Source organism: Salmo trutta, chromosome 5, assembly GCF_901001165.1.
Source record: "Salmo trutta chromosome 5, fSalTru1.1, whole genome shotgun sequence".
Lineage (NCBI taxonomy): Eukaryota > Metazoa > Chordata > Actinopteri > Salmoniformes > Salmonidae > Salmo > Salmo trutta.
The window spans coordinates 13,332,717-13,351,288 of NC_042961.1; the positions used below are offsets into that span (position 1 = coordinate 13,332,717).

At 41.5% G+C, this 18,572-nt stretch overlaps 1 protein-coding gene across 2 annotated transcripts in view; it reads right to left on the reverse strand.

Annotated features, from left to right (window-relative positions):
- The window catches only part of LOC115193688 (ryanodine receptor 2), a 75,760-nt gene extending 57,642 nt beyond the window's left edge, over positions 1–18,118 (reverse strand). The window contains exons 1-24 of one of the 2 annotated variants that reach the window (XM_029752597.1): positions 17,883–18,118; positions 14,675–14,794; positions 12,653–12,757; positions 12,469–12,543; positions 12,238–12,316; positions 11,966–12,078; positions 11,572–11,695; positions 11,327–11,423; positions 11,125–11,199; positions 10,695–10,851; positions 10,408–10,572; positions 10,108–10,229; positions 8,520–8,703; positions 8,235–8,370; positions 7,976–8,071; positions 7,661–7,779; positions 6,548–6,681; positions 1,955–2,196; positions 1,507–1,699; positions 1,102–1,306; positions 835–939; positions 568–671; positions 399–482; positions 154–313 (exon numbers count right to left, since the gene is read on the reverse strand). In XM_029752597.1, coding sequence (XP_029608457.1) covers positions 154–313; positions 399–482; positions 568–671; positions 835–939; positions 1,102–1,306; positions 1,507–1,699; positions 1,955–2,196; positions 6,548–6,681; positions 7,661–7,779; positions 7,976–8,071; positions 8,235–8,370; positions 8,520–8,703; positions 10,108–10,229; positions 10,408–10,572; positions 10,695–10,851; positions 11,125–11,199; positions 11,327–11,423; positions 11,572–11,695; positions 11,966–12,078; positions 12,238–12,316; positions 12,469–12,543; positions 12,653–12,757; positions 14,675–14,794; positions 17,883–17,930 — 3,042 coding nt within the window. In that variant the 5' untranslated portion in view covers positions 17,931–18,118. Of the gene's footprint in view, positions 1–153; positions 314–398; positions 483–567; positions 672–834; positions 940–1,101; positions 1,307–1,506; positions 1,700–1,954; positions 2,197–6,547; positions 6,682–7,660; positions 7,780–7,975; positions 8,072–8,234; positions 8,371–8,519; positions 8,704–10,107; positions 10,230–10,407; positions 10,573–10,694; positions 10,852–11,124; positions 11,200–11,326; positions 11,424–11,571; positions 11,696–11,965; positions 12,079–12,237; positions 12,317–12,468; positions 12,562–12,652; positions 12,758–14,674; positions 14,795–17,882 lie in introns of both variants that reach the window. The other variant, XM_029752596.1, reaches the window with a different exon arrangement.
- Positions 18,119–18,572: the final 454 nt, after the last annotated feature.

An 18,572-nucleotide genomic window follows, 5' to 3' on the forward strand; every position in this document is an offset into this window, starting at 1 on the left:
TCTTCTCATACACAATGAAAAACCAGGCTTACCACTACTAAAAGACCAGCTAACATTTTTATGGACTCCTATTTCAAGGCTCTTGGTAAAGCATATATTTCATTCATTCCGCTGCTGTAGTTTGGCTAGGTCTACCCTTGTATCAAAGCCTACCTGGTGTGAGCTGTAGGTCCAGCCCTGCCTGATCCGGTCCCTGGCCCACACGTTGTGATGGTTCTCAGCCAGCAGCTCCACCACCGCCTCCTGGGCAGGACTCAGGATGATGTGGCTCAGGTCTACCGGGGCTGGTCTGTACCCACTAGGCATCTCATACCTAGACAGGAGAGGAAAGGTTAATTTTCTACAAAAGACAAGAGGAACACTCACTCATAAAGAGTCTCAAGACTAGAGCTACATACTTGGTGGAGAGCCTCAGGTATCTCACTCCCTCATCAGCACGGCCATCTGCCAGTCCAATATGCAAACCAAGGGCAATGAGAGTCCTTCACAAAGAAGCAGAATAAAGACAAAATAAGTGTCTTGAGAGGTCCTTTTGATGTGAATGTGTGAATGGTAGAGGAGGCTTACCGGAGTGTGTCCTGGGACATCTGAAGGCTGTGGTTTCGCTCCTGTTCTGGGAGCCTGGAGAACTCCACCAGACAGGGGTCCTGCTTCTTACTGTCATCTCTCACCTACATCACAATACACATCGGTCAAAATACATATACACTGTTGACATGAACAGCTGTGAGCAGCTTGCTATGGAAACCATACAATCAGTAGACCAAGAAACAGGAATGTATGTAAGGGATTTGGATACAAGGCCATAACCCATTCAGGAGTTGCATCACTCACAGCTCCATGGGTCCATCCAAGGTCAATCTTGTCCATGACCCACAGCTCATGGGTGTTCTCTGCTAGTCTCTCACGAATATGCTCCAGTTGAACGGGCAACACCACCTAAGGAACCACATGGGGTTGGGGTATATGATAAAAGAGGGAAGATAGGTCCTACTCTGTTTTCACCTAGCTAAAGTAGGTTGTGTGCACCGACATGCTTTAAAGGCCATGGTCAAACGTGCAAAGACAGTACAGAGGTCAAAGTACTACTGGATTTGGTACCTGGCTGATGTCTACTGGACTAGGGGTAAAGGTTGCTGGGGTGAGGGGTACAGTGGGGCCCAGAAGGTATTGCTCCTGGGTGAAGTCCTGACACGGCTCCACCCTCAGCTTCACCCTGGGGAGCAGAGCCTCGGAACACGGGGCGAAGCCTGGAGGGGGCAGGAAACGGAACTCTCCATGTCTCCCACCCAGCAGAAAACGCACCCTGTGGTCACACAGTCCAGACAAACACATAGATTTGATCAGACAGAGCCACACATTTATTACCTGGACATTGAAACAGAATCAGATCACATTCATATAGAAATGGGAAATTATGTTTTCAGAAAAGCACTCCAGAAATATAGGTAGATGCATTGAAAGAACGGAAAGTATGCCAACAACACATATAGGTAATACTCTCACTTGACACCAGCAGAGAAGCTGACCACTGGGAAGAGCAGTCCGTCAGTGTTGAAGTTCTCCAGCATGCCCTGGACCGGCTGCCCATTGACCCGGAAGGAGATACAGGGGGCAACGAGGTCAATGCAGCAGCTGACCACATCGTCCTCCCTCAGAAGGTGGTGATAGGGAGAGCTCACTCTCCGGCCAACACAGCCTGATGTACAGGACAGATAGAGTGCCAGACTTTACATTCATAGTTGGCAGATGTAGATTCTGTATGATATGCTTTCCCCTATAACCTGAGTATGTAATAAAACAAAATAAACTAATCACAAAAAGTTAATGGCAGAAATGACAGATGCATTTGCTTCATGATTGTGAAGACTTTCTCAATGAAACTGCTCCTATCCAGCACATAATAACACCAGCGAAAATTCATTCATCTTCCCTTCTCGTAGTGTTCCCTCACCTGACCAGAGGTACAGCCCGTCAAAGCCATAGGAGCTGAGGTCATCTCCTACCCCGTTGCCCCCCCAGGCCTCTCCACCCGTGAGATAGGGGTTGTAACCCTCAGTGTTGGCCCAGCCCACACGCAGGTGAGTGGGCTCAGCCGTGAGGAAGGGCTCCACCTGGTCTACAGTCATCTCATAGTACCACCTCCTGTGCTGGGCCGAGTCATCACCGAGGGCCAGGAAGATGTTGGGCCTCATGCTTTGGTAAAGAGGAGAGGGGAGATGTGTGATGAATACAGTTCCTCATTACTTTCAGCAACTGGACAAAAGACTTATGACACTGGAGCACTTGTTTGTCTTATAGTGACTGGTCTAACAGATATTAGTTGAATTGGTTAGTTTTTGTTCAGGAGGGATGAATAAAGGGGGAATGGGGATACTGTTAGTGCCCTATTCAATAACCATAACAAATAAAAACAACTTTAAAGAAGAAAAGCTATCAGATGTGGAGGGCTTAAATAAAAAATGTCAACTAGATTGATGTTTTAAACAGAATGATTTAATGTTGATGTGTAGTGGAATGTGGTAGGCTAGTACTTCTTATTCCAGTATACCACTGAGCCAGGTCTTATTGATGACGACATGCAAATAGTTATTTCTTACATTTTAAATGTACATTTCAAATGATTATGACATTACAGTTGATGATGTTAGAAAGAACCATGCCATCACAAGAGATTGAAGATTCTAATTCAGGAGAACATCAGTTGAAACAACATTCAGTCAGTTCTTTCAACAGAGAGCAGAAACCATAAAGATAGCTATGTATCCTGATTACCATAGCCTGGCAATATCCAGTACAGAGCAACAAAGAGTAATAGAGTAAGTACTCATTCATAAATATTTAGCGAGACACTCCATGTTGGTACTGAAAAAGTATTTAACTATCAAACACTGGTATGAAATAATACTAAAATCAGTGTTTCCGCTGCAGTCATTTAGCTGTGGCGCTGTGCCATTGCAAAATCATTGACACCATGGCAAAAAAAATATAGAACATTCACTAATATTTCTGCCGAGGCGCACTTTGAAGTGGCTACAACAGTACACATTTACTTTTCCTCTGCAAACAAAACGAGTAATGAATAAAACAAATCTGACAACCCTATTGTAGAATAGTTGATCTACTTACCTAGTCAGCTTGTTGTGTGTTCTATGAGAGAAATATTCCTCTCGAGGGGCATTCAAGTTACGAGTGCCATAGGGAGGAAAATATGCATTCTGACAAGCACTCAATGTACAACAATTCTTCTAATCGTGGAAAAACAGCAGTTCTGCTCTCTTCCTGATAGCATTTTCTATTGCCTTAACCACATGGTTTCATATTATCATATTGAAATGATAAAAATATGATAACTAATTTCAATCAAATGCTCATCTTTGTATATTTGATGGTAAAGGATGTAAGTATGTGGTCACTGGCATTGGTATGGTCATCATTACTTTAACGACATCTTTGATATGTGTACCATATAATATCATCATTTTATAACATGGCATTGTTGAATTGTCATTTCTGATTGGTTTGAAGGGCATTTTGGAGCATGCATTATTTCCCTATAACGCACGGTATATTCGCACGGCACAATTCAATGGCTATAGTTCATACTTGTTCTATGTTTAAGCTGCTTTTGAAAGCAAAAGTAAAACTGAAAACATTATTGCCATTTGATTGATGGTTAGCTAAACTAGCAGGTCTGTTTGTTTGGTAACCAAGGCAACAACTGTCACTATCTAGAAACTTGTTAGCTACTTCAGTGGATGTTGAACACGTTTCTACCTGCAAATGAACACATTTCTAGTGGCAAATGTGTTAAATTATAGCTATGGTATAAAAGGGATAATCAACTCAGGGCTCTATGCGTTGTCTGGAAAATAATACATCTCCGTGGAAGGTTGGTTCCACTCCTCGTCATTCATTATGTTCCAGAGAACGCATAGACCATCGTTGATTATCTCTTAAATATTTTTATGAGGTGTACAATGCTGCACAGAACTATAGTCATGGTTATCAAACATTATGTCAGAACGTTGTCACGAGTTTGTTGAAAAAGTAACTGTAGAAAAAAAGTGTCTATGGCAACATGACCCAGTGCAATATCACAATGTAATTCTAATTTTATAGAGACTACAAAACATAAGCAATAGCACTACGAGAGTGAGTGCTCCCTGTCGGTTATAGATGGTGGACGAGCTGAGAAAGGAGTTGGTGGGACGGGAGGAAAGTGTGACAGAATGAGAGAGGAAGGTAGAGGAAAAGAGACAGAGAGAAGACAGGAGAATGAGGGAAATTGAGACTATTGCCGAGATCAGGGAGACAGAGGGCAGAAATGGAGAGAGAGAAACTAAAGAGGGAGAAGAAGATAAAGAGGGAGTTGAGCAGGAAGAGGGATGATCTCCAGAAAGAGATGTAGAGTTCCCTCTAATCAAAGGGTACAAGAAGAAAAGAGGTTGGAGATGGAGAAAATGGCGGAGGAGATGAGAGAAGAAGAGGCTGGGACCTCTAGAGAAATAAGTGATAGTGAGAGAGATGGAGGGAGGGAGCATCTGAGCCTTGCATGGATGGAGAAAAAGTAATGAAAATGAAGGAGAGGAGATAGGGGGACCAAGCAAAGCAGGAGAACATTTAAGGAGAGGAAGATTGACAACTGCTACGGGAGCATTAATAGCAGAGAGAAGGAACAGGAGAGCGGTGAAAATATAAAGACCTGTGTGAGTGACAGAGACGTTGCTTGTGAATCTGCCTTTGAGAGCTCAGAAGATGAAGAGCATTCAAGTGTTGAAATGGAAAAAGAGAATATCAAGGGTAAGAAAGGGAAAATCTTCACAAGGTGGTTTCTTAAGTAATGGTGAATTGACAGAAACAGAGACGGGTGGTGAGAAGGAAGAAAAATAAAAAATATATATTTTAAAATATAAGGTAGTTTACTACCCCAAAAACATCCCTTGTCATTTCTGAATTTTAAATGGTTAATCAACAGAATGTCATGATTTGGTTTCAAACTAATAGTCACAATTTACATGTAATGAACTAAGGTGTTTTGGTGACACTTTCGCAGAAGCTGTTTTTGTATCACAATTCCAGTGGGTCAAAAATGTACATGCACTAAGTTGACTGCCTTTAAACAGCTTGGAGAATTCCAGAAAATTATGTCATGGCTTTAAAAGCTTCTGATAGGCTAATTGACATCATTTGAGTCAATTGGAGGTGTACATGTGGATGTATTTCAAGGCCTACCTTCAAACTCAGTGCCTCTTTGCTTGACATCATGGGAAAATCTAAAGAAATCAGCCAAGACCTCAGAAAAAAATTGTAGACCTCCACAAGTCTGGTTCATCCATGGGAACAATTTCCAAACAACTGAAGGTACCACGTTCATCTGTACAAACAAATGTACGCAAGTATAAACACCATGGGACCACGCAGCCGTCATTCCGCTCAAGGAGAAGCGTTCTGTCTCCTAGAGATGAATGTACTTTGGTGCGAAAAGTGCAAATCAATTCCAGAACAACAGCAAAGGACCTTGTGAAGATGCTGGAGGTACAAAAGTATCTATATCCACAGTAAAACGAAACCTATATCGACATAACCTGAAAGACTGCTCAGCAAGGAAGAAGCCACTGCTCCAAAATTGCCATAAAAAAGCCAGACTACGGTTTGCAACTGCACATGTGGACAAAGATCGTACTTTTTGGAGAAATGTCCTCTCGTCTGATGAAACAAAAATAGAACTGTTTAGCCATTATGACCAGCGTTATGTTTGGAGGAAAAAGGGGGAGGCTTGCAAGCCGAAGAACAGCATCCCAACTGTGAAGCACGGAGGTGGCAGCATCGTGTTGTGGGGCTGCTTTGTTGCTGGAGGGACTGGTGCACTTCACAAAATAGATGGCATCATGAGGCAGAAAAATTATTTGGATATATTGAAGCAACATCTCAAGACATCAGTCAGGAAGTTAAAGCTTGGTCACAAATGGGTCTTCCAAATGGACAATGACCCCAAGCATACTTCCAAAGTTGTGGCAAAATGGCTTAAGGACAACAAAGTCAAGGTATTGGAGTGGCCATCACAAAGCCCTGACCTCAATCCTCTAGAAAATGCGTGGGCAGAACTGAAAAAGCGTGTGTGAGCAAGGAGGCCTACAAACCTGACTCAATTACACCAGCTCTGTCAGGAGGAATGGACCAAAATTCTTATTGTGGGAAGGCTACCCTAAACGTTTCACTCAAGTTAAACAATTTAAAGGCAATGCTACCAAATACTAATTGAGTGTATGTAAACTTCTGACCCACTGGGAATGTGATGAAAGAAATAAAAGCTGAAATAAATCATTCTTTCTACTATTTTTCTGACATTTCACATTCTTAAAATAAAGTGGTGATCCTAACTGACCTAAGACAGGGAATTTTTACTAGGATTAAATGTCAGGAATTGTGAAAAACTGAGTTTAAATGTATTTGGCTAAGGTGTATGTAAACTTCCGACTTCAACTGTATGTATTAACGAATGCAAATGTCAGTGTGAGTCAGAGGGTGAATAATGGTTGTGTACCTGGTGACCTGGTTGACAAGGCGAGTCTGGAGAAGCAGGTCTCGCTCTGGTAGCAGGTTATCACAGATCAGATGCTGGTTGGAACGCACTGCCATACCATGACACACACAGAGAGAACACAGCACATCCAGGACCTGGGATAAAACCATACACAGGTTAATATGTCAATAAATCAGGTTCATAAGTAGAAAGAGGAGGAAGGGAAGCGCTACTAAGGTACACAATAGTAAATGTTGGTAGACAGAAGGTGCTCTTTGGTAAAAGGGTTGAGTTGGTCTTCAAAAAGAAAGGAGGACCAAGGCACTCTTCATATAATTGATTAAAATGCCTTTATTAGTATGGCATGTTCAATAGAAACAATGTTTTTAAAAAACCGACGCGTTTCGGCTGCATGGCCTTCATCAGGGTGTACAAAGAAATAATACAATGTTCTCTGTTTAACAGCTTTTCCAATTAACCCTAATTAGAAGGGGGAGTGGTTAAAATTGATTGGACACACCTAGTAAGCAATAGTATACACACTTTAAAGTGAAATGCTGTAGCTATGTTATCATAAAAATGTAACTCCAAACTAGAAGTATCAGAACACTTAGAAAGGTAGTTCTAACCTTAAATATGTCTGGGCGAAGTGTCAAGAATAAGAAAGCAATACATTCCATAGTACACTAGAACACAGCAAAACATGAACAACAAGAGTCTAAACATAGCTGAGGGCAATTGAGCAAAGATATCCACTAGATGACAGCAAATGTACCCATCACAACCCTACAGGAAGGGTGAGAAATCCATATCTTCATTCAAACCCGGGTATTTAGTGGCCTGTAGTTTGTAAATCCAAAAACTTTCCATTTGGTTTTCTAATTAGGGTTAATTGGAAAAGCTGTTAAACAGAGAACATTGTATTATTTCTTTGTACACCCTGATGAAGGCCATGCTGCCGAAACGCGTCGGTTTTTTAAAAACATTGTTTCTATTGAACATGCCATACTAATAAAGGCATTTTAATCAATTATATGAAGAGTGCCTTGGTCCTCCTTTCTTTTTGTAAATCAGGTTCATATTTCAATAAAACACTATTATTTAACAGAGAAATGGTACTGAGAGTGTACGTACCTTATGGTTCCGCCCATGCTTATCGAGTAGAGAGATGATGGATTTAATGTGTCCTTCCCTTATAAAGTTGAGAGTCTCAGGACTCTCCACAAGGACACAGTGTAAAACCTCCAGGACACCTACACAACAGACACAACTTAGTGGCAGCATCTACATGTAAAATCTAATGTCTATCACCCCTTTACGGAAAAAACACATGTATTTCACGTGATCACGTGAAGTGTTCCAAAAACAAAGTCGTGGTTTTTCTGAAAGGGACCATTCTTGTCCTAAGAGGTCATGGGTAAAAGTAGAACCCCAAAATGATGCACTTACCAGTGGAGGCCTCCAGTCTCTCCAGCCTGCTCACCAGCCAGTCCAGGGAGCCTGAGAACTGGGCACAGTTCCTACGATTTCCCCTGATAAGAGCAGCTGGAGGGGAAATAGAAAACAAAGGATGAAACTAAGTATGATTTTTTACTCGTAGATCTGTACAGATTTCCCATGCATCATTTTTAAAGTCCCTCGAATGTGGGGTGGTAGTGCATGAGGTTCTTATACACAGAGTATTTGATGCTGAGTGGGTCATTCTCACCCAGTAGTTCATAGAAGGAGTTGAGGATGTTCTCCCAGTCATCACCTGCCTCCTTCCCAGCAGCTGCAGCAAAATGAGAGGCACTGCTGTATAGGTGTAAACGGTCAATGCAGTCAAGAACTAAACCGATGACCCCCTGAAAGAGAAAGAGATATCAAGAGATAAAATAGCACATTTCCGAACAAAAACATCCTTGAACCATACAGATGCAGAAAACGTATTTTGTTATGCCACTTCTGGAGACAATAGATTCAAGGTCCCCAAGGCTAAAGAAATCACTATTACCTCCTCTTGAAATAGATTCTGTCTGTTCTTCAGAGCTCGCACACTGTTCTGCCTAGCCTCATGTCCTAGCCCCTCCCCAGGTGGCTGGAAGTAGCCAATCAGATCCTGCAAACTTAGGGCCACTATCTCCAGTGGCAGGTTGAAGGAGGGGATGTTCGCTTGCTGACTGAGACCATCAAGTCTCCTAAAACAAGAGAGGAGATTGAGAGAAGATAGGAAATATTAACCTGTCTGGGCTAGGGGGCAGTATTTTCACGGCCGGATGAAAAACGTACCCAATTTAAACAGGTTACTACTCTGGCCCAGAAACTAGGATATGCATATTATTAGTAGATTTGGATAGAAAACACTCTGACGTTTCTAAAACTGTTTGAATGGTGTCTGTGAGTATAACAGAACCTATATGGCATGCAAAAACCTGAGAAAAATCCAAGCAGGAAGTGAAAAGTCTGAGAATTGTAGTTCTTCTTTTGATTCTCTATCAAAACTAAAGTGTCTGTGGGGTGACGTTGCATTTCCTAAGGCTTCCATTGGCTGTCAACAGCCTTCAGAAAGTGGTTTGAGCATTTTCCTGTCACTGGGCAGATAATAGGAGCTCAGTTACTGAGTGGTCTGCCTGGCAACAAAGGGATTGGATATGTGCGGTCAAGCGAGCACGCCGTTCCTTCTTTTTCTTCTTGAATGAATATGCTATTGTCTGGTTGGAATATGTTAAAAATACCATAAAGATGTCCGAGCTAAATACCGTGATGGCTGACCTATGTACTCAGAATATTGAAAAATGTGCTTTCTCCGTAAAGCTATTTTAAAATCTGACACAGCGGTTGCATCCAGGGGTAGTCTATCTATAATTCTTTAAATAATTGTTATATATTTTGTCAACGTGTATGATGAGAATTTTTGTAAATTGATGTGCACATTCATCGGACGTTTTGGTTGGGAATACATTTTATGAACATCACGCGCCAATGTAAAATGCTGATTTGGGATATAAATATGAACTTTATCGAACAAAACATACATGTATTGTGTAACATAATGTCCTAGGAGTGTCATCTGATGAAGATCATCAAAGGTTAGTGCTTCATTTAGCTGTGTTTTGGGTTTTATTGACACATGTCCTTGCTTGAAAAATGGCTGTGTGATTATTTTTGTCTATGTACTCTCCTAACATAATCTAATGTTTTGCTTTCCCTGTAAAGCCTTTTTGAAATCGGACAATGTGGTTACATCAAGGAGAAGTGCATCTTTAAAATGGTGTAAAATAGTTGTATGTTTGAGAAAGTTGAATTATGACATTTTGTTGTTTTTGTATTTGCCACCCTGATATTTCACTGGCTGTGTCCCGCAGGTGGGACGCTAGCGTCCCACGTAGCCCATAGAAGTTAAATTAAAACATTTTACATTTCCAAATGTATAGATTCTTTGTCCAGGCCTTGCTAATACGAGCCCAAATGTCCACAAACTACACAATGGCTCCATCATTTACACTCTGCACTCTCAACCAATCACACTGTTACCTCAGCTAAATCCCTCACTGGGGGAACCCAGTTAGCCAGGTTTCCTAGAGGGCTGTGTGATGGCCTACCTGATGAAGCCTGTGAAGAGGAGGACGGTGCTGCGGATGAGTCTGGCCGTGTGGGACTCCTCCCACTGAGAACGGGACAGGCTCAGGCCATCATCCATGTGACCCTCACTGTGCATAATGGCCTGGAGAAAAGGTCATAGGACAATGTGACAATAAAACACAATACAGTACACATTTAACAGAAAAAAAGTCAACAACTAAAAGCTACGCATATGTCCAAGCAATGACTCAAATACTGAGTAAGCCTACAGTGTGATGAAATTCAGCAGAAATGAGCACCGGAAAAATACATTCTATTACCTTGCGCTGCACCGCTCCCAAGCGGGCACACTTGGCATCAATGGCTTGGTAGGTGAGCCACAGACCAGAGTCCACATGCTGGACGTAGCACAAGGAGTCTCCATACTTGATCTCTGAGGCACCCATACCATCAGTGTCCTTCTTTGGGCCACATTCTAGCTTCTCCTAAAGAGTGATGTGGAAATGTAATTCTGATCAACATTAACAATTGACACCGCTGGTTATCAGATTTGGCCTATGTATTTGGGGTAGGCAAAAAACTATGAATTTGGCATTTGACCTCAGACCTTGGAGGGTCGGAAGCAGAAGGATGTGGACTTCACATCGGCCCTCTCCCTGTCCACCAGGTGAAGGCCTCTCTCCTCGGTCAGACTCAAGTACCTCCCTGTGGTGACATGGCGGAGCCTGAATGGCTGACCCCAGCGTGTGTGGCTACTACTCCAGCTGTTGGAAATAGTTGTTATGCTCAGTCAGCTAGAGCTCAGTCAGTATGCAGTAAGTGCATGGAGCTATGGCAGCAGCGGTAAGGAGAGGGAAGAATGCTGTCCGCACTCAAATCCTATGATTATTTTTGCCTCATCTTACCGTTACCACTCTACCTGACCAAATACAAGTGAGCGTAGCTTTAATGACCACAGATACACATGTCTGCATGTTATGGGGTGGATTTGGAAAATCCGTGTATGAAGGGTATGAAAAAAAATGTGAGAGACTTACGCAACACGCAGGATCTCCAGCCTCCAGAGAGAGCGGGCATGACTCGACACTGCTCCACCCTCGTAGTGCACCATTCTAGGGGCATGAGAGAGAGCAAGAGAGTGAGCGATGAGAGAGTACAGGCTTGCATGAGTGAATGATTGGGAGCATTTAAATAATCAAAACGCTTGGTCGTGTGTATGGGTGTGACTCTGGGACTTACTTGCGTAGCTCCTCCCCCTGGTCTGTAGACGGGACAGTCAGACACTCGTCTGTGTGTCCATGCAGCAGCCTCAATGTGTCCCCGCCCTTCAGATATCCTATGATTAGCACACAAAGGAAAGTCAAGGATTACAATCAAGAAATAACACGTAACAATATCCCATATACAGTACACTTCCAAAATGGCAGGGGTTGTAATGTGCATTTAGGTTGTGTTCTCTGTAATGATAGAAAGAGGCAACCTGCCTTGAGCAACTCCACTCCCTGAACAGATGGGGGCGACCCGCCAGAGGGTCTGCTGGAAGGCTGCATCCACAATAAGACTGCCACTTTCACTCGTATTGTCTATCACACTCCCATAGGACAAATGCTGCAGGGAAACAACCAAGACAAGAGCCTTAACAAGATCATGACAGTTATGGAGAATCAAGAGAGATCAGGATTAACAAGGATTTCACATAATGGAAACCGTTTCTAAATAACCATCCATAAAGTGGCTGCTATTATTCTGGGGTCTATTTCAGACACTATTGAAGTTTATTCAAACATTAGCACGTTAGCTATTTCTCTCCTCTTTGAAGGGTACATGTCTTGTCTGCCATCTCATTATATCTCTTCATGCACTTCTCTGGTCACTCACCAGGTATCTCTCAGATGACACACTGACCAGGATGAGGTCGTCCCCGACACGGACCTTCTCCCCCTCTGACCTCTGCTTGGATGCAGGGTGAATTGTCCACCAGCATGCCTCACCTGGACACACGGGTAATTTGTATGGAATGTGGTTGATTGCCAGAACAAAGGGCATACTACTCACAGGCCTACTGAATTTATATCTAAACATCATCAAAACAAGCACTTTCTGATGTTCCACCAAGCACTGGAACACATCTTTAAAATGATGTGAAATACCTGTTTTATCATCCTGCAGACCAACATCAAATGCTAGCTTATCTGGCGAAGACTGGGATGTGGACAAACAGCAAAGATACTGAAGAAGAAGAAAACGTAGATAGGTCCATTTAAACCTTGAACAAGCCCTTATGACTGGAATAAACGGCATAATCAAACACACAGGTTTCCTCAACCAAAATGAAAAGTCTTAGTTCTCCAGAGAGATAGTGATTGGTTGAGAAAGCTCACCATCCTGCTGTAGGAGTGTATGAGCAGTACAGCATGACCGTAGAGGAGGGTGCGATGACCACCTCCCTGTCCAGCCTGCACAACACAACATAACTACAGCTCTTATTAGAACACAACCATGAACCATGACTTTACAGAAATCCATTATAGTTAGGCTAGAATGAGACCCAAGCTGTGAGCTCACCCCTGCTGCTTGGTCCTCCCTGTTAGCCAGCATCTCCTGCAGAGCTCTGACAGACAGACACTGGGCCAGCACAAAGGAACACACCGACAGGTCTGGGGGAACATTCTGGGGAACACAGTGCACACACTCCTGATTAATCAGACTCTTATCAAGAGTTGACCAATGGATTGATGATCATATTATGAGCAACAAGATCTGCTCTTTTAGTCTGCAAACGGTGTCAGTGGAGGAGGTGTTAAACCTATTGAAGTCATTACCTGATGGGAAATCTACAGGTTATGATCTTATGGACAATTTTTTGCTTCGCTGTGCTGCTCCCCAGATTGCAGTTGCACTGAGATACATATTTAATTGGTCACTGGAAAAGAGGATGTTTGCAAATGTATGGAAGCATGTGAAACTGTGTCCTATTCCGAAAGACTGCAAAGAACCCATTACTCCTGCCAATAGTCGACCAATTAGTCTACTCCCTACACTTAGTAAGATATTGGAGGGTATTGTGAGTAGACACATTTGGGAGTACATGGAAAAGAATGATCTGATTACAGCCAATCAGCATGCTTATCGCAAAAAACATTCCACTACCACTGCATTGGTTGACATGACTGACCAGTGGCTCAGTGCTATGGATAATGGCAAGTTTGTGGGTGTACTATTTTTAGATTTCAGTGCAGCATATGATTTAGTGGATCATGAAATAATTTAGACAAAATGAATGCATTATGGTTTTAAGGAGGTAGCATTGAATTGGGTACAGTCATATCTAACTGACAGGAAACAGTCCACCTATATCAATGGTTCATTTTCTTCCCCTCATGTGTTAAACTGTGGAATACCGCAGGGCAGCTGCCTTGGGCCACTTCTTTATTTAATATATACCAACGACCTTCCCTATGCCTTAGCTGAAACTCAAGCTACTATATTTGCAGATGATACTACAATTTATGCAGCAAGACAATCGGTTCAACAGGTACAGCAAGCTTTACAAGGAGATTTGGAGAAAATCAGGGAGTGGGTTTGCCAGAACAAATTTGTTTTAAACACCAAGAAAACCAACGTTAGTCTGTTCCACTACGAAAAGGCCAAAACAGCATGGGATACAATTAAGTATGGGAGGAGTACAAATTAAAGAAGTGGCAGAAACCAAACTATTGGGAGTGCAGCTAGATAACTGCTTATCATGGTCGTCTCAAATAACTAATCTATGTATAAAAAAAAAAATTATTAAAACAGCATGCATAATCAGAAGGATAGCTAAATATTTACCAGGAAAGATTCTTAAGCAAATAACACAAGCATTAATTGAGAGTCAGGTGAACTACTGTTCTGTGGTCTGGGGAAATGCATCATCAAGTGAAGTTAGGAAGCTGCAGATTGCACAGAACAAAGCAGCAAGGATTGTTTTACGGTGGAGATATGGTTCTTCTGTTGCAGTCATGCGCAATGCTCTTGGTTGGTCATCAATCGACAAGATAATTGAAAAAAACATGCTTATTTTATTTCATAATATACATAATAGCCAAGTTCTATTCACAACGGTAATCAGTTGGTAAGAGACAGACATTCCGTAAATACTAGGAATAGATTGTCCACCATCTATGCGTTATCCAGACAGAAAAGAGAAATAGACAAAAGAACATTTCGATTTAGAGCAATAAAGAAATTGAATAAATTAACTGAGCAAACCAGAAAACTTTCAATATATAAATTTAAACATTATTTTAAAACGATTTAAATATAATACACAGAAATGTTGTGGGATTACAGTAGATGAAGAATCAATATTTTTTAGATTGAGTATTTATTGGTTCATTATGTTAGTATATTATGTATGTTTGTAATAGTGTGTTATATGTGAAAATGTGTTCATATATAAATTGTATTTTAATGTTTAAGGACTCTTGGAAGATTAGTCCAAATGGGGACTAAAAGAGATCCAAATCAAATCAAATCAAAATCAAATCAATCCTCTGATCTGGCATTCTCTGATTCCAAAGACCATGCAGTGGGATGAAGCTTTACCTTGCAGTTGGAGGTGGACTCCAGACAGCAGAGTCTGCAGCCAAAGCCCTCTGCAGCCAGGCACAGTTTCAGATGCTCCTGTTGGGATGTGAAGATGCACTGCAGCACCACCTCATCATTCTGACAGAGGCAGGGGCACATAGTAGACCACATCGCTGTTAATAAATATTGAGCTAGTTGTTTTCACCTGAAAAACATCCAATGAAACTGACAGAAATAATGTCATGCTGTAAAATGAACTTAGACAGTATTTCAACATTGTATAACAGTGAGTGGTTAACTCCTTTTTAAAGTGCACTCCAAGGGAATCAGGTCACAGCCATATAAGGATAGCTGAGAGACTGTGGAGAGAGGAGGGACTAGCAGCCAGACTGGAACACCTCTCAGTGCCCAGGGCATGATGCCACCACTGAGGTGTCACTGTGTTGTCTGACCCCTACCTCACACTCCATTCCACCCTACTATCAGCAACCTCTGGACTTTATCAGTCCCGCTGCACAGTAGAACCACTTAGGGACCTAGCTGAATAAGGAATAGGGCTCAGAGCTGGCTGGGGTCAAGAATGCCATTTCCACTCAGGCCATAAATAAAAAATGGTCAATATCCCATAAGCTTTCAAAGAGTCTGAATTGGATCCTGACCTCAATCATGCATTGCAGAGTCAGTCAGGTCAGGGCAGAGAGGCCAACATGGCCCATCACAAGTTCTTTACGAGCAGAGATAAGGGCCACAGCCAAATCCGTTTTTCCCCATATTAATTTAACAGCAGCGGGCCGCCACTTCTAAATTATTGCCACCACTCCAAAAAACATGGTAAAAAATTATAATAGTTGGTCAAATGTGTTCAGTGTAAACTTAAATGACTAAAACCAGAAATACAGTATTCACACCCCTGAGTCAATAATTTGTTGAAGCACCTTTGGCAGCGATTACATCTGTGAGTTTTTCTGGGTAAGTCTCTTAGAGCGTTCCCACACCTGGATTGCGCAACATTTGCCCATTATTATTTTCAACATTCTTCAAGCTCTGTCAAATTGGTTGTTGATCATTGCTAGACAACCATTGTCCTGTCTTGCCATAGATTTTCAAGTCGATTTAAGTCAAAACTGTAACTCGGACCCTCAGGAACATTCACTGTCTTCTTGGTAAATAACTCCAATGTAGATTTGGCCTTGTGTTTCAGGTTACTATCCTGCTGAAAGGTGAATTAATTTCCCAGTGTCTGGTGGAAAGCAGACTGAATCAGGTTTTCCTCTAGGATTTTGCTGTTGCTTAGCTCCATTCCATTTATTTTTTATCCTGAAAAACTCCCCAGTCCTTAACAATTACAAGCATACGCAGCTACCACTATGCTTGAAAATATGGTGGAACTCAGTAATCTGTTGTGTTGGATTTGCCCCAAACATATAACTTTGTATTCAGGGCAAAAAGTGAATTGCATTCCCACATTTTTTGCATTATAACTTTAGTGTTTTTTTGCAAACAGGATGCATGTTTTGGAATATTTTTATTCTGTACAGGCTTCCTTCTTTTCACTCTGTCAATTAGGTTAATATTGTGGTGTAACTACAATGTTGTTGATCCATCCTCAGTTTTCTTCTATCACAGTCATTTTAAAGTCACCATTGGGCTCATGGTGAAATCCCTGAGCAGTTTCCTTCCTCTCCGGCAACTACGTTAGGAAGGACGCCTGTCTCTTTGTGGTGACTGGGTGTATTGATAGTCCATCCAAACTGTAATTAATAACTTCACCCTGCTCAAAGGTATATTCAATGTCAGATTTTTTTATTTGTACCCATCTACCAATAGGTGCCCTTCTTTGCGAGGCATTGGAAAACATCCCTGGTCTTTGTGGTTGAATCTTTGTACAGATAATTGTACATGTGGGGTACAGAGATGAGGTAGTAATGAAAAAATAATGTTAAACACTATTACTGCACAGGGAGTAAATCCATGCAACTTATTATGTGACTTGTTAAGCACATTTTTACTGATGAACTTATTTAGGCTTGCCATAACAATGGGGTTGAATACTTATTGACTCAAGACATTTCAGCTTTTCATTTTTAATGAATTTGTACACATTTCTAAAAACCTAATTCAACTTTGACATTATGGGGTATTGTGGAGGCCAGTGACAAAAACATCTCCATTTAATCTATTTTAAATTCAGGCTGTAACACAACAAAATGTGTAAAAAGTCAAGGGGTTGGAATACTTTATGAAGGCACTGAAAGAACACGGCGTAAGCCATGACAAAATGTGTAGAATTGCAGGAAATTAGCTTTAAACTGCACATGTTCTTTCAGCCCCTTGGCAAATGTTCTCTCAACTTTGCCACCACTGCTGAAAAAAATCATAATGAAAACAAACTGCATACTTAAGTTTCAGAAACTTTTAGTACGGGCTGAGAGACCAAAATGCCTGACCAGTACCTGTCACCACCGCCCTCACCAGTCAACCGAAGCATGTGAGTGTCCCACACAGCATCAACCAGCACTCCACTAGTGACATGTCTTTATCAGAGGACTGAGATACCAAGCCCTGAGAAGACTCACAACCACGGAGAATGATAGGCCTCCATCATTCTCTGTGGTTGAAAATACAGTTAAAAATAGAACAAATGCTTAAGCTCAATTTACTGTAGCCCATGTAGTTGCACAGAAAAAATATATATATATATATTTCTACAAAAATAGGTTAATGAGTTTGAATTTGGAGTAAAGGTTAGCAATTAATTTGTCAAGAGTGACAAAAAAAGAGAGTAATGGTTGTTGTTTATTCGCTCAAATAAGAGGAGAGCAATTATGTAATTTTTACTCTCTTGTTTCCTTAGCAAACAAAGCATGTCATGGTAGCCAACACACAGTTAGTTTTAAAGACAAGTAATAGCCATTCAATACAGCCTAGTAACTTTCAAATAGACAAAACATTAACCGTTTCTACTCAAAACTCTATCATGAACACAAAGGTTTGGCTTTTCTTATTTGTCTAAGTAACTTTCAAACAAGTGAGTGACCGTGGGAAAGGTTAACATCCAAAAAAGCATGTAACGTTACACATGACAATTGTGGCCGAAAGTACCAGTGATTATTATACACCTGTAAATGTTTCTTTTTCTGGCTACCGTCTCGATACCCTGCATAACCCAACCTTCAGAGTTGGGTTATGTACAGAGTTAAATACTCCGTAGTATTAGCCTACTTACCGTACGTAGAAATTGGATTTCATCTTCGCTTTCTCCTGATTCAGCCATGTCCGAATATGTAAAGCAGTTCACTGTCTGTAGAAGGCCTGGTCGAAAAATAATCAGTGAGGTTGACCAACGCTCATTGGGTGGCGCCTTATCATTTCTGAACCAGCGCGCTCTTGGCAGGTAAAAATAGGCATCGACCAACCTGCGCAATTGCGTGCATTAAAAGCGCAATCTGCTAAAATTACTGTTGCTCAATAGTTTGGCCACCCATTTTCTTGCGGAACATAATCATCTCTCATTGTCAAGGCGCACAATATCTCACAGGCAGCCAAGGGAGGTGATAGGACAGGTAGCCCTATACCACATGAGGCAAGACGATGTATTGAATAGTGCAGAGTAGGCCTAATGAATAAGACTTGCCACAGCAAAAGTTCCCACTTAAAATATTGTAAAAATATTTATTGTTATGAGTAGCAACCCTTCATTCAGGGTGACCTCACCTGTTTTGAGCCCCACCGTTTTTTTTGTTTTTTTTTGTCGTTGCCTGTTTTGCATGTTATTTTGGAATTAATACATGTCACATATCAGTTTGCAAACAATGTAAAAACATTTTTTACCAAAAAACTTTTGAGTTAATAAAGCCGCATACAAATATGGTCTCTTTTTTTCTTTCTTGAGTTAAGCAGCTTCAAAATGCAGGTG